The following is a 14,626-nucleotide window of genomic DNA, read 5'->3' as shown; positions in this document are numbered from 1 at the left end:
CTTGGCCTCTCAAAGTACTGAGATGATAGGCGTGAGCCACCAAACCCAGCCCCCCATCTCCTTTTATTAGAGACCGGGGCCTCACTATGTTGCCCAGGCTGGTCTTAAATTCCTGGCCTCAAGCAGTCCTCCTGCCTCAGCCTCCTGAATAGCTGGGGACTAGAGGTGTGTGCCACCCCGCCTGGCTTTGGCCTTCTTTCACTTTGAAAGCAGCTCAATTGTCCTTTGGAACTGATGTTTATGGTTTCTTTGAATAAACACAGAAATTGATCCTCTTAGTCTTAAAATTTGAGAAAGTGACATTTGTCCTATTTGAGTTTCTTTCTCAGAAAACCAACCATGAGGCCCCCGATAGAATGAAAGAGCTAAAACCCACCAGATCACGGTGTCTCGACAGTGAGACGCCAGAACCCCCAGCTGTCAAGATTGCCCGACCAGCCGCCAGCTTCCTGTTAAGCAGCTCCTCTTCTTTAGCTGCCCCTAATTCCTGTTTTCTCACACCTAGTTACGTGGCTTCCCTGCTCTACAAACCCCTAATTTTAGTCGGTCGGGGAGACGGATTTGAGACTGAGCACCCATCTCCTTGGCTGCAGCCGGCTTAAAGCCTTCCCCCGACGGTGCTCCTGGTCTCAGTGATTGGCTTTCTGTGCAGTGAACAGCAGGACCTGGACTGAACCCCTGGTGTTTTGGTAACAGTCTCTCCCCTCCCCCGCCACCCGCTGCCTCTTCCCTGTAAGAAGGTAACAGGTCTTTGGTTTGCTTGTTTTAGCAACAGGGTCTTGCTCTGTTGCCCAGGCTGGACTACAGTGGTGCAATCATAGCTCATTGTAGCCTCAAACTCTTGGCCTCAAACGGTCCTCCTGCCTCAGCCTCTGCAGTAGCTGGGACCACAGGTCCACACCATGGCTGGCTTCCCTTTGGCTTTTTTTTTTTTGAGACAAGGTCTTGCTGTGTCACTCAGGCCAGAGTACCGTGGCTGAATCTCAGCTCACTGCAACCTCTGCCTCCCGTGCTCAAGGGATTCTTGTGCGTCAGCCTCCTGAGTAGCTGGGACTACAGGCACGTGCCACCACACCCAGCTCGTTTTTGTATTTTTAGTGGAGACGGGGTTTCCCCGTGTTGGCCAGGCTGGTCTTAAACTCCTGGCCTCAGGTGATCCACCTGCCTTGGCCTCCCAAAGTGCTGGGATTACAGGTGTGAGCCACTGCACCCGGCCTTCTCTACGGTTTTGATATCATGATAGCCTGACCTGTAATCCCAGGACTTTGGGAGACCGGCCTAGGCAACATAGTGAGACCTCGTCTCTACCAAAAACAAACAAACAAATTGCTTTAACTTTTTAAAATTAGCTGGAAAAATTAGCATAATATTTGGATTATCTGTTCCTGCAATTTATGGTAGAACTCACCTGAAAAAAAAAATACCTAGGCCCGATTTTTCTGTAGGAAGTTTTATGTTCTGTTTTTTTTTTTTTTTTTTTTGAGACGGAGTCTTGCTCTGTCGCCCAGGCTGGAGTGCAGTGGCGCAATCTCGGCTCACTGCAAGCTCCGCCTCCCGGGTTCACGCCATTCTCCTGCCTCAGCCTCTCTGAGTAGCTGGGACTACAGGCACCCGCCACCACGCCCGGCTAATTTTTTGTATTTTTTAGTAGAGACAGGGTTTCACCGTGGTCTCGATCTCCTGACCTCGTGATCCGCCCGCTTCGGCCTCCCAAAGTGCTGGGATTACAAGCGTGAGCCACCGCGCCCGGCCTTATGTTCTGTTTTTAAGAGATGGGTTAGAGACCAGACTTACTGTGTTGCCCAAGCTAGACTCAACCTCCTGAGCTTCAAAAATCCTCCCACCTCAGCCTCTGGAATAGCTGGGACTACAGGAATATACCACTGTGCTGGCTTCTACGGTACTGTTTCAATTTCTTTGATAGTTACAGGGCCAGACCCCTATAACTATTCTTCCTGAACCAATTTTGTATTTTTTTTCTTTTCTTTCTTTCTTTTTTGTTTTTTGAGATTTGTTAGTATTATTTTTAGAGACAGGGACTCACTCTGTTGCCCACGCTGGAGTGCCGTGGTGCAGTCACAGGTCACTGCAACCTCTGTCTCCTGAGCTCAAGTGATCCTCCCACTTCAGCCTCCAGAGTAGGTGGGACCACAGGTGCACGTCGCCACACACAGCCAATTTTTTTTATTTTTTGTAGAGATGGAGGGTTTCCCTGTGTTGCCCAGGCTGGTTCCAAACTCCTGGGCTCAGGCAGTCCTCCTGCGTCAGCTTCCCAAAGTGCTGGGATTACAGGCGTGAGCCTGCCCATGTGGCCGATTTTGTATTTTTCTAGGAAGTTACCCACTCCAACTAAATGGGCATAATCTCATTTAAAATGCCCTCTTACAATCAGCTTAACTTCTGCAGCATGTGTGACTATTTTGCTCTTTTTTATTCCTGATATCATTTATTTGTGCCTTATCTCTTTCTTCTTGATTAATCTAGCCAGATGTTTTGTGTACTTTTTCTCAATCAAGTTTCTGTCACGTTTGTTTCCTATTTTACTATTTTTTTCATGAAAGAGGAAAACCTATTTATACCTTTATTGTGTGTGTGTGTGTGTGTGTGTGTGTGTGTGTGTGTGTGTGTGTGTGTGTTTGAGACAAGGTCTCACCCTACCACCCAGGCAGGAGTGCAGTGACGTAATCTTGGCCTCACAGCAGCCTCGACCTCCCAGGCTCAAGCAATCCTCCCACCTCCACCTCCGGAGTAGCTGGGACTACAGGCATGCGCCACCACATCAACTAATTTTTAAATTTGACACATAAGTTGTTTAGACGTGTGTGCTTTAATATCCAAAAGTCTGGGCTGGGCGCGGTGGCTCATGCCTGTAATCCCAGCACTTTGGGAAGCTGAGGCGGGCACATCACAAGGTCAGGAGATTGAGACCATCCTGGCTAACACAGTGAAACCCTGTCTCTACTAAAAATACAAAAAATTAGCCAGGCGTGGTGGCAGGCACCTGTAGTCCCAGCTACTCGGGAGGCTGAGGCAGGAGAATAGCGTGAACCTGGGAGGTGGAGCTTGCAGTGACGTGAGGTCGCACCACTGCACTTCAGCCTGGGCGAGAGAGCGAGACTCCGTCTCAAAAAAAAATATCCCAAAGTTTGGGCTTTCTCGAATTCTCTCTTTTCTTTCTTTTATTTATTTTGAGACAGGGTCTTGCTCTGTCACTCCGGCTGGAGTGCAGTGGCACATCATAGCTCATTGTAACCTCAAACTCCTGGGCTCAAGTGATCCTCCTACCTCAGCAGCCCCAGTAGCTGGGAACACAGGCATGAGCCACCACACCTGGCTAATTTTTGTATTTTTGGTAGAGTCAAGGTTTTGCCGTATTGCCCAGAATGACCTCAAACTCCTGGGCTGAAGCAACCCTCCCACCTCTGCCTCACAAAAGACTGGGATTACTGGTGTGAGCCACTGCACCCGACCGATAAATGTTTACTTTATTAATATTATTTTTTGAGACGGAGTCTCACTCTGTAGCCCAGGCTGCAGTGCAGTGGTGCCATCTCAGCTCACTGCAATCTCTGCCTCCTGGGTTCAAGCAATTCTCCTGCCTCAGCCTCCCGAGTAGCTGGGATTACAGGCGCCCGACACCACACCTGGCTAATTTTTGTATTTTTTATAGAGACGGGGTTTCACCATGTTGGCCAGGCTGGTCTCAAACTCCTGACCTCGGGTGATCCACCCACCTTGGCCTCCCAAAGTGCTGGGACCACAGGCGCAAGCCACTGCACCCGGCCTAGTCTTCTTTATAGCGTTAAGAGATCATGCTTTTTATGGAGTAAGAAACTATAAATACCACTCCTTGTTCATATTTCCAGAAATCTCTTTTATTTCTTTAGATATATAAAACACTGTTACTTTATATTCTCTCTGATAATTCTAGTATCTGGGTCTACAGAGTCAATCTGTTGCTTCTGCTGGGTCTCATAGTGTATTGTTTCCTTGTGGTGTTCATGAATTTTTAAACCTGGAGATCTCATTTTCTTTTGTTTCTTTTTTTTTTTTTTTGAGATGGAGTCTCGCTCTGTCACCCAGGCTGGAGTGCAGTGGCGCGATCTCTGCTCACTGCAAGCTCCGTCTCCCGGGTTCACACCATTCTCCTGCCTCAGCCTCCCAAGTAGCTGGGACTACAGGCCCCCACCACCACGCCTGGCTAACTTTTTGTACATTTAGTAGAGACGGGGCTTCACCATGTTAGCCAGGATGGTCTCGATCTCCTGACCTCGTGATCCACCCGCCTCAGCCTCCCAAAGTGCTGGGATTACAGGCATGAGCCACCGCGCCCGGCTTTTTCTTTTTTTTTGTAGAGATGGGGTTTCTCACTGCATTGCCCAGGCTGGTCTCGAACTCCTGGCCTCAAGTGCTAGGATTCCAGGCGTGAGCCACCACACCCGGCCGAGATGTTCCTTTTCCTTGGAACTTGATCAACACAAAATCCTGAGGCCTGGTGTGGTTGTGTCCTCTGGGGCAGACTCTCAACCGGGGACACTTCTGCCCCCAAGGACACATTTCGACGTCCTGAGACGTTTCCGGGTGTCATAACAGTGTGCATGCACGTGTATGTACCTGCACACGCTACTGGCACCTCGCGGATAGAGCCCAGGGACGCTGCTCACATCCTGCATGGAGACTGACCCACCCAGCGTCCCTAGGGCGGGCTCTAGGCAGAGTCTGCATGTGCCTCTGCCAGCCACCGACCCTGCCAGCCGGGGCCACTTTAAATTCTCCGCTCGTGGTCTCCAGGGCCACACACTAGTCTGATTTCAAGCTGTAAACTTGGAGGACCTATTGTCTTGCACCTTGCACGGAACACCAAGGCTGAAAGGCAGTTTTTCCGGAGGTGCCGGCCTGTCTCGCATTTCCGCTTCAGCTGTAGGGTCCAGCTCTACGTGAGCGGTCTCCTGATGAAGTCACCCCGGGACAGACACTTCTGTCTCCTGCTTCCAGTCCAGTAAAGATGCCAGGATCCCCCAGGGCATGGCAGGCACCCTCAAAGGCAGACATGGGGAGGCCCCAGTGGGCAGACCCCAGCCTGCTGATGGGGGGCTTTCCCTGGCGGCCACTGGCCCACCCGCTGCGCTGCAGTCCACCTGGTGCTGGGGCTGTGGGGCACAGACCCTCAGGACCTGCTCCCTTTCCTGCCCAGGAGGTCCAGGACTGGCGTCCTTATGTCCCCTGGAAAGCCCACTCCCATCCTCAGGATAGGAGGGCAGCTGCATGCTGGGCTGACTTGGGCCTGTCCTAGGACACCCCTGCAGGCCAGGTGCAGCAGGGGATGTGGCTCTGTGGGGTTGCTGTGGGCAGGTTAGCATGGAGCCGGGTTCCGGAAGGGAGTTGCCACACTGCCTGCCAGGACCCCTCCTCTGAGACAGGTGCCTTGTGGGACAGTGTACCAAAGTGCCCTGGACACAGGGGGTCCCTGCGCCACACACACGCTGACCCCGCATCGGGGACCCTGTGCCCCACACACACGCTGACCCCGCATCGGGGACCCTGCGCCCCACACACACGCTGACCCCGCATCGGGGACCCTGCGCCCCACACACACGCTGACCCCGCATCGGGGACCCTGCACCCCACACACACCCTGCACCGGGACCCTGTGCCCCACACACGCTGACCCCGCATCGGGGACCCTGCGCCCCACACACACTGACCCCGCATCGGGGACCCTGGGCTGCAGAACCCATCGATGACGTTGCCGTGCCCCTGGTTCTGGTGACGCTGGGACCCTCCAGGCTGGGCTGAGCAGGGTCCCCCCACCAGTGCGTACTCCAGCACCAGCGGGAGTGGGCCTGGGCAGAGGGTGAGGGAGCAACACCCAAGGGGAGCTGCCCCGGCCTCCTCCTGTACCCTGGGGGTTCTCATTTTCCTTGGCTGAGGGAAGTGGCCTCTCCCAGCTGAAACTTGGGGTCAGGCTGGGCGTGAGAGGAAAGGGGGGTAAGCAGGACCCTAGACCTTGGGAATCCTGAGTGGGGGGACAGGCTTTGCCTCTGACGTGCCTGGGAGCTGTCTGGGGGCCCTCCCGGGGAGCCAGGCTCACAGGTTGTTGTGTGGGACTCAACGTGGGGCAGTGTCCCGGCCAGGAGGAGGAAGGCGGTCACTGCAGGTCTGTAGGGCACATGCAGGCCAAGCTCTCGCCCACCCGGCGTGCCGATCCGCTGCAGCCAGTCCCTCAGCCTTGGCCAGGACCTGAAGTCCGACCGCTATCCCTGGGGCTCCCCTGCCAGGCGGGCACCCCCCCGCTTACAGGCCATCCCCACCCCCTCCATCTGCTTCCGTCCGAGCTACAGCCACCTTGTCCTGGTGCCCTGGTTGAGCGGGGTCGCTGCCCTTGGACCCGCGTCGGAGTCGCCCCGCGCCCTCTGCTGGCCGTTGTCGGAAGTGCAGCCTGGCATGGGCAGTGCCTTTCCCTGAAGATGGGACCCAGGGCAGCACCGCTGGAAACGGGGGGACGGTAACTCGTGGAGGGGTACCGCACTGTCCACTCACAGCGGCAGTAGTAGCTGCGGACTATGCGGACTCAAGAGATCCCCAGCCCATGTCAGCACCAGGTGCCAAAACGGAGTCAAGCGCTTGGTGCAGGGGCCAGCCGGGGACAGGCCTGGGGCCCACTCCGGGACTGTGCCAGGGCCTGCCGGGGGTCTCCAGCCAGAGAGGGTGGGTGCGATGGGGCGCCCACCCTCGAAGGGCTGAGTGCCAGGCCGGCCCTGGGGGCCCGCGTGGCCCACGAGGACTAGATAAAAGTGGAATCCAGAGGTCCCCCGTCCTGCTGGTTCAGGGCGCGGGCCTCAAACAGCTGTTTAATGAGCGCCGACTTCTCCTGCTCCAGCTGCGTGATGCGTTCACTCTTCTCGGTCACCTCCTGGGCAGGTGCGCTTGGTCAAGGCCTGCGAGGCCTCACCCCCACCCTTGCACCCCTCCCGGCTGCCTTAGCCGGGTGAGGAGTCCCCCACCCACACCCCTCCCGCGCCTGCCCTACCTGGGTGAGGAGTCGGTTCTGCTCCTTCAGCATGAGGATGGTCTGCTGCTGCCAGCCCGGGGGTGAGGTGGACGTCAGGGCAGGGCAGGGGGGCCCGGAGGAGGACGGGGGCAGGGCCTGCAGGAGGGCAGAATTAGGCAGGCCTGGACGAGGTCTGGGAAGCACTAAACTGGCCTGGGCCCCAGCGTGGGCGTGGGGGTTTGGGGTACACTCACCCGGCTGGCACAGGCCGCAGCCAGCAGCTCCCCCAGGCACCGGGCCACCTCCTGTACCTTGGGCAGTAGCCGCCCCAGTGGGCGGGGGCTCCCTGCAGCCCCAAAGTCCTGGGAAGAAAGCAGAGGACAAGCGGTCAGAGAGGAGGGCCAGCCGGGGCCAGCAAGGTGCCTTGACAGGGGTTCCCACAGGTGGCTCTCGTGCCTCCTGATGCTGCAGAGAGCCTAGAGGGGTCCCAGGGGCATTGCTGAGGTGGGAGATGTGGGCGGCAAGCCACCCAGGCGCCGAGGCAAGAGACCGAGGACACGAGCTGTTTCAGTATAATAAAATATAAAACAAGAATAGTTATACCAGATATAGATCTTAGATATGATTATATATGAATATCATTAATCATTAGTTGGTAGTAATTACTCTTTATCCCAATATTATAATAATCCCCGCTCTATAATCATAACCTAGGAAAAACCAGGCCATACAGAGATAGGAGCTGAGGGGACATAGTGAGGTCTGACCAGAAGACAAGAGTGTGAGCCTTCTGTTATGCCCAGACAGGGCCACCGGAGGGTTCCTTGGTCTAGCGGTGACGCCAGCGTCTGGGAAGATGCCCGTTGCCAGGCGGACCGTGGTCTAGCGGTAGCAAAAGGTGTCAAGGAACAACACCCGCTACTTAGCAGACCGGGAAAGGGAGTCTCCTTTTCCCCGGGGGAGTTTAGAGAAGACTCTGCTCCTCCACCTCTTGTGGAGGGCCTGACACCAGTCAGACTTTCCTGCAGTTATCCGGAGGCCTAACCGACTCCCTGTGATGCTGTGCTTCAGTGGTCGCGCTCCTAGTCCACCTTCATGTTCCATCCTGTACACCTGGCTCTGCCTTTTAGATAGCAGTAACAAATTAGTGAAAGTACTAAAAGTCTCTGATACGCAGAAATAATGGCGTAAGCTGTCTTTCTCTTTGTCTTCTCTCTCTGCCTCGGCTGCCAGGCAGGGAAGGGCCCCCGTCCAGTGGACACGTGACCCACATGACCTTACCTATCATTGGAGAAGACTCACATTCTTTACCCTGCCCCTTTTGCTTCGTATACAATAAGTAACAGCACAGCCAGACATTCGAGGCCACTACCGGTCTCCGCGCATTGGTGGTAGTGGTCCCCCGGGCCCAGCTGCCTTTTCTTTTATCTCTTTGTCTTGTGTCTTTATTTCTACACTCTCTGGTCGCCGCACACAGGGAGAGACCCACCGACCCTGTGGGGCTGGTCCCTACAGGAGGTCTGCCCAAGGCACCTTAGGCCCTAGGAGTGGGGCAGCCACAGGTGGAGAAAGGGATGTCCCAGCATCCTGGGTGGAATCGACAGCCACTGTGTCCGGGAATAGGGGCAGCCATAATGCCCAGGGGTGCCTGGGGTTAGCTGGGGTCCCCATGTGTGGGGACCTGCGGACAGGGCGGTGGCACTCACGGCGCTGGCTCTGCTCTGGCCCAGGCGGCGCTGGCGCTCCTGCACTCGTTGCAGCTGCTGCTGGTACCAGTCGCGGCCCCGCGCCATCATCTCCAAACCCTGGAGCAGCACCTCCTTCTCCTGCTCCAGCTCCTTCATCTGCTTCAGCTGCAACACATGCATTTACATGGAATGCCCGGCCCCAGTGAGCACGCACACATCCACACGTGCATGAGCTCACCTGTGGGTGGGCACCAGAGCCACAGGCACAAATGCAGCAGCACGTGTACACGTTTGCAAACACAGGCACGACGCACGCTTCTGAGGACACCTGCGTGTGTGAGCCCCATAGGCCCGTTTAGAACAGGAGCCCCGTGCCTCCCGCTGAGGGGTCTTGGTCTTTCTTAGCCCCTCCACTCAGGCTTCCCTGGGGGAGGGGTGACTGACCCTTCAGCTGAGCCCACCCTCCCGAGGCCCGCCTGTGGTGAGCACACAGCTGGGGAGCCAGACTGGCTCGCAGCAGCAACCTCGTGAGGTGGGCTGGGCAGCCACCATGGCTGCCCTAAACGACCTCTTGACCTCCCTCTGCCTGACGCTGGGCCATCCCTCCAGGGGATTCAAGCGCAGGTATGGAGAGAGATGTTCAGAGCTGACTGTACTTCCACCATGGACTCCCCCAGACTCAAGGCCCCCAGGCTCCCATCCCGGCCTCCAGCCTCCAGGCAAGATGGAGAGCCCCACAGAGCCCCAGTCCCTGCTCACCAGGCCGCAGTCCACGCCGCTGGTGATGGTGTGCCTCCGACGTTCCCCTCGGGCACGGGGGGCCCGCCGGGCATCCCCTGAGTCCGCCTCCAGGGCCCTGCAGGCCACTGCACCTGTTGTGGAGAGGCACGGGCCTGGCTCACCTCCAGACCTGCCTGGCCAGGTTCTGCTGAGATGCAGCGGCCTCCACATCTCAGCCCACCCTCGAGGTCTCGGGCATCAGCCTGGCATGGCCCACGTGTAGCCTCTGTGCCAGCCTGGAGTTTGGTCCCTCTCCCCTGCCCAGCTCCTCACACTGGCTTGGGGAGGGCTGTGCCGCCAAGCCTGCATGTTTGCTCATACACACGCTGTGCCCCCTCATCGGTCCGTGAGCTCCCTGGGGCCAGGGGCCTTGTCCAGCTCTTTTCTGCACACCCAGTGCCCAGAACATCACAGGCACACCCTGGGTCTCCAAAGCGGCTGGGTAAGGGAAGAGTGGGCGGGGGGGGGGGGCCTGGTCCTGACTACGCCTCTCCCATCTGCACAGGGCCCTGCGAGGTGGCAGGAGATGTGGGTGTGAATGATGGAAACCTAACTTTTCCCAGAATGGTGACTGATAGAAAGTTAGTCCTGCATGGCCGGGCACAGTGGCTCACGCCTGTAATCCCAGCACTTTGGGAAGCTGAGGAGGCGGGGGGATCAGTTGAGGTCAGGAGTTCAAGACCAGCCTGGCCAACATAGTGAAACCCCGTCTCTACTAAAAATACAAAAATTAGCCTGGTGTGATGGCGGGCGCCTGTAATCCCAGCTACTCAGGGGGCTGAGAAGAATCGCTTGGACCTGGGAGGTGGAGGTCGTAGTGAGCCGAAATCATGCCACTGCACTCCAGCCTGGGCAATAAGAGCAAAACTCGGTCTCAAAAAAAAAAAAAAAAGTGGCTCGGCACAGTGGCTCACGCCTGTAATCCCAGCACTTTGGGAGGCCAAGGCAGGCAGATCATGAGGTCAGGAGTTTGAGAACAGCCTGGCCAATATGGTGAAATCCTGTCTCTACTAAAAATACAAAAATTAGCGGGGCATAGTGGCATGCACTTGTAATCCCAGCTACTAGGGAGGCTGAGGCAGGAGGATCGCTTGAACCCAGGAGGCGGAGGTTGCAGTGAGCTGAGATTCGCGCCACTGCACTCCAGCCTGGGTGACAGAGCAAGACTCCATCTCAAAAAAAAAAAAAAAAAAAAAAAAAGTCCCGCGTGTGTGATACGCCAGGCCGTGCACCCAACTGACAAGTCAGACACGTCCTGGTGCTCGCAGACCCCTGCTCTGAAGTTTGCTTGAGGGCTCCCCCTGGGGGCAGCCAAGAGTATCGCGTTGGTGCCACCCCGGCCTAGCTCCCTGGTGAGGGAGTACGTGCATCTCCCCAGTCCACAGAAGTGGGTACAGGTGTGGAGGAGGGCATCCTCCTTCAGCCTCCAGCTGTAGCCCCAGCACCAGGCACATTCTTAGAGGCCATGCCCCTGGCACCCGGCCACAGGAGTGGGGGAGTGATGCAAGAATTGGGCCCAGGTAGGCACGGCAGAGAGCCTGGCTCCACGCAGGCCTGAGTTTGCACTCCAGCCTGCGGTGCTGAGCGGCTGGCAGCTCTGGGGCAAGACAGTGGAAGGGCACACAGCCCTTCAGGAGGTGGGAGCGGAGAGGGTACAGACAGAGGGAGACCGTGGAGGAAGCCCCGGGACACCTGGGCCCGGTCTGTACAGTTGAGTCCATAGAGCAGCTCCTGGGTCCCCAGATGACAGCATGCTGGGTGTTGAGCTAGATGGCCTCTAGGTGGGATGGTGGCTCTGCCCCTCCAGGGCCCTGAGCCAGCAGGCCGCACCTCCAGGGCCAGAGCCAGCCTGGAGCAAACACGCAGTCCCAGGAGGGAACAAGGAAAGAGGCCCTGAACTTCCAGGCTGAGGGCTTGGAAGGCTGTGTGTGTTGAGAGGCTTTCTGGGAGTTGGGGTGACCTCAGAGCTCCAGATTTGACACCCCAAAAGCCAGCTGTGTCAATCAAATATGGCACGCCATTTGTCTGGCCCTCCGTTTGCCTGTGAGAGGATGACAGCTAGAGCCCTAGCCATGTGGCCTTCAGGGAGGCGTGGTGAGCCAGCGCCACATGGGGCATCAGAGCAGAGCAGGGGTGGACCACAGGCTTAGGCCTCCAAACCCCAGGCCTGGCCACTGCGTGCAATCCCATGGCTGATTTCAAACTGCATGGCCACATGGATGACGCTGACCCTGCATTTGGAGCCAGCTACCCTCTGAAGCCTCCCTCACCATAGGACTAGGGGTCCCCCAGCCTGGTGTGGCTGCTGGATCAGATCACCAGGGAGGCCAGGGCCACTATGGCTCCAAACACCAGTTGTAGGGCTGGAGAATATGGCTGAGGCGGGGGAGCAGTACAGGGAGGGTGGCAGAGCGGCAGGCAGCACGGGGACTGGCAGGAGCCGCTGGTGGGCAGGCCTGCCTCTGGCAGAACAGGTGCACAGGCTGAATGGGCTGTGGGGCCTGGGGCTCCTCTGGGAGCTTGGCCCCCACCCCCAGCCATAATGCAGGTCCTGTTCCCAAGGCAGGCACTGAGTTGGGGGAGACAGGGGACCATTCAGCAATCTCTCGTCACTGCCAACTGGACCAGAAGGCAGGAGAGGAGTCTGCCAGCCATCCCCAGGGACTACGGCCTATGTCCTTCCATGGCATCTCCCATAGTACAGCCCCACTGGGGTGCAGGAGATCCACCCACGCCCCTGCCCATCCTGGCAACAGGCCCAAGAGGACCACCGGCAGCAGCCCCCGCCTGTCTGGGCCTCGGTGGGGTCAGTGGGCCCAGCCCCCCTGGCTGAGCTGTCACACTCAGAAGGGGGACCCTTTCTTTGAGAGGGAAGCACCTCTGCCTGAGCAGCCACAGACAGGAAACTGAGGGCCCAGGTGTCCCCAGGTGCCGAAAGGGTATTGGCGATGGAGAGCCCAAGCTCAGGCGTGGTACAGGTTGGGCTCCCGGTGGGTTTTCTGAGTCACCTGCCACCCCCACCCCGGCCCTGGTGGCCTTATGCTGTGGCAGGAGAGGGTCTGGCTGGCCTCTCTAAGCCCCTGGGCTCACCGCGACAGGCATGAAGCCCTTTCCCTCCAGATCTGCCAAGGCGCCCTCCAGGATCCGGAGTCCACGAAGAGCCGCTCCCCGGTCCCGTCCCTCGTGGGAAATGCACGGGCAGCAGCTGTGGGACTGCAGTTTCTGGCCCTGGCCCGGGAGAGCTACGAGGGGGCCCGGGGGCCGTTCGGAACTCACCTGCGTCCGCGCTGGAGCTCGGTTCCAGCGCCGCGCTCTGGGACCGCTCGGGCTCCGCGGGGCAGGGCGCCGCCTCGGCCGGGGCGCACAACTGCTCCGGGCTGCGGGCGGCGCCGCTGGGACCGGCCAGAGGGGCGCGCACGCCCAGGGGCAGGGGCTTCCTCTCCAGGACCGTCCGCGGCTCGTCGGCCGGCGCGAACACCAGGCGCTGCGGCGGCGGCGGCGGCGGCTGGTCCCCGGGCCGGGCCGGGGCGCGCGTGTGGTCCCGGGGGCCGCCGTCGGCGCTCAGCAGGGAGGTGCGGAGGCCGGCCACGAAGCGCTCGAAGGTCAGGTAGCCGCTGGCCGGGGCCACCTGGCGCAAGCCCTCCAGCACCCCGCGAGGCAGCTCCCGCGCGTCGGTGCCCTGCCAGCGGGACTCGATCTCGCGCAGGTGCACGCAGCCGCGCCGCCGGTCGTCCAGGATGTCGAACAGGGTGCGCAGGCTCTGCAGGAAGGCGCGCGGCAGCCCCTCGGTGCTGGGCGCGGGTGCGGGGGGAGGCACGCGGCCCCGCTCGGCCATGGCGGCCCCGGCCATGGGCGCCCGGGCTCGGTCCCCGCGTCCACCCGCGTGCGTCCCTGCGCGGCCCCACGGAGGGGCCGGCCCGGCGAGCTCAGCCTACGGCGACAATAGTGACTACTTTTGAATGGGGCCCTCCTCGCGGCGTCAGGCCTCATTAACATGCGCCGCGGCCATTGGCCGAGCCCGTCCCATCTGCTCCCCGATAGGCTGAGAGGCGGTTTGATTTTTTTTTTTTTTTTTCCTGCCGAGTGGCCCTGGGAGGCGCGCGGAGGCCCTGGGCAGGCGGAACCGGATCCCCCAGCTCCGGCTCCACTCTGGCCTCGCAGACCTTCCTTTCTGCCCCGCCCCAGCCCCAGCCCCACCAAACCTCCCGCCGCAGCTAGGCGCTTTCTCGAATCCAGCTGTGGCTGGCTGCCCCGGCCACCTCTCCAAGGGGCGGGGCCTGGCACCCTACAAAAAAACCTGTCCCCAGGTAGCCTCGTGGGGTAAGGACGGGGGCGCACCCCCTCCAAAGATCCCACTTTTCCCCTCTAGTTCCCTGGCCACAAGCACAGGTGACCCTGCGGCCCCCTTCTCTTCCACCAGGAGGGCCCCAAGAGGATCATAGGCTCCAGCCAGCTGGGCGCTTCCCACTCACAGAGGCCTTTCTGTCCCCACCGCTGCTGGCTCCTCCTCTGGCCCCTCGGGACAATCTGGCCTGGCCTGCCCGCTGCAGGACAAAGTCACTTTCTCCTGTGTCCCCAGATCCCCATCTGGTGACCAGCTCCCTCTGCCTCTTGCTCTCCTCTCCTCCTTCCCCTCCTCTCCTCCTTCCCCTGGCTGGACACCTCCTCCGGCTGCTGTCCTGGCTCCCATAGCCCTGTGCCCCTGCCTCTGCCGTGTTTCCAGCTGGGATCTGGGCACTCTGTCTTCATTTGGTCTGTCCACATGGGAGGTGAGACCAGGCCTTAGCCTGGGTTCTAGCCCTCGGAGCCCATCTCAGGGCTGGCCAGTAGCACCCTCTAGGTGCCAGGGAGGTGTTCAGGGTGCAAACACCCTCTCCGGACAGGCCCCCAACCCGGGACTTGCCTTGGCCCTCTGCGGTTCTCCCACCCTCCCTCCTGGGCAGGCCTCAGCTGGCACGCCTACCTGGGCCTCTGTCCTCAGGCCTGAGCCACTGGTGCCTGTGTCTCAAGCTGTAGAGGCATCTTCCCAGGCCAGGGAGTGTCCTGGGTCCACTTCTCTTCTGGGTCACTCACTCTAAGTGGGACTCCTTCATGGTAGGGAATGTTGGAAGGACATAAGAAGCTCTGAGCCTGGAGTAGCCTGTCAGAGCTCGGTCCTGTAAGCCAG

General features: G+C 59.0%; 1 protein-coding gene across 2 annotated transcripts; it reads right to left on the bottom strand.

The window, feature by feature from the left end:
• Positions 1-3,850: 3,850 nt before the first annotated feature.
• On the bottom strand, positions 3,851-13,386 carry SAPCD2 (suppressor APC domain containing 2). Of its 2 annotated transcripts, XM_063636685.1 has the most exons (7): positions 12,736-13,386; positions 9,439-9,551; positions 8,918-9,007; positions 8,698-8,844; positions 7,246-7,353; positions 7,031-7,147; positions 3,851-6,913 (listed from the first exon to the last, which is right to left on the bottom strand). In XM_063636685.1, exons 1-7 carry the CDS (start codon positions 13,307-13,309, stop codon positions 6,785-6,787), a joined length of 1,278 nt encoding a protein of 425 aa, XP_063492755.1. In that variant the 5' UTR covers positions 13,310-13,386; the 3' UTR covers positions 3,851-6,784. The 2 variants fall into 2 exon arrangements, with proteins under 2 accessions (XP_063492755.1, XP_063492756.1); XM_063636686.1 differs by lacking the exon at positions 8,918-9,007.
• Between the last annotated feature and the right edge of the window lie 1,240 nt (positions 13,387-14,626).

The sequence above is a fragment of the Symphalangus syndactylus genome, chromosome 3 (assembly GCF_028878055.3).
Source record: "Symphalangus syndactylus isolate Jambi chromosome 3, NHGRI_mSymSyn1-v2.1_pri, whole genome shotgun sequence".
Classification (NCBI taxonomy): domain Eukaryota; kingdom Metazoa; phylum Chordata; class Mammalia; order Primates; family Hylobatidae; genus Symphalangus; species Symphalangus syndactylus.
The sequence above is the reverse complement of the archived record's forward strand: the minus strand, read 5'-3'. Positions and strand labels throughout refer to the sequence as shown.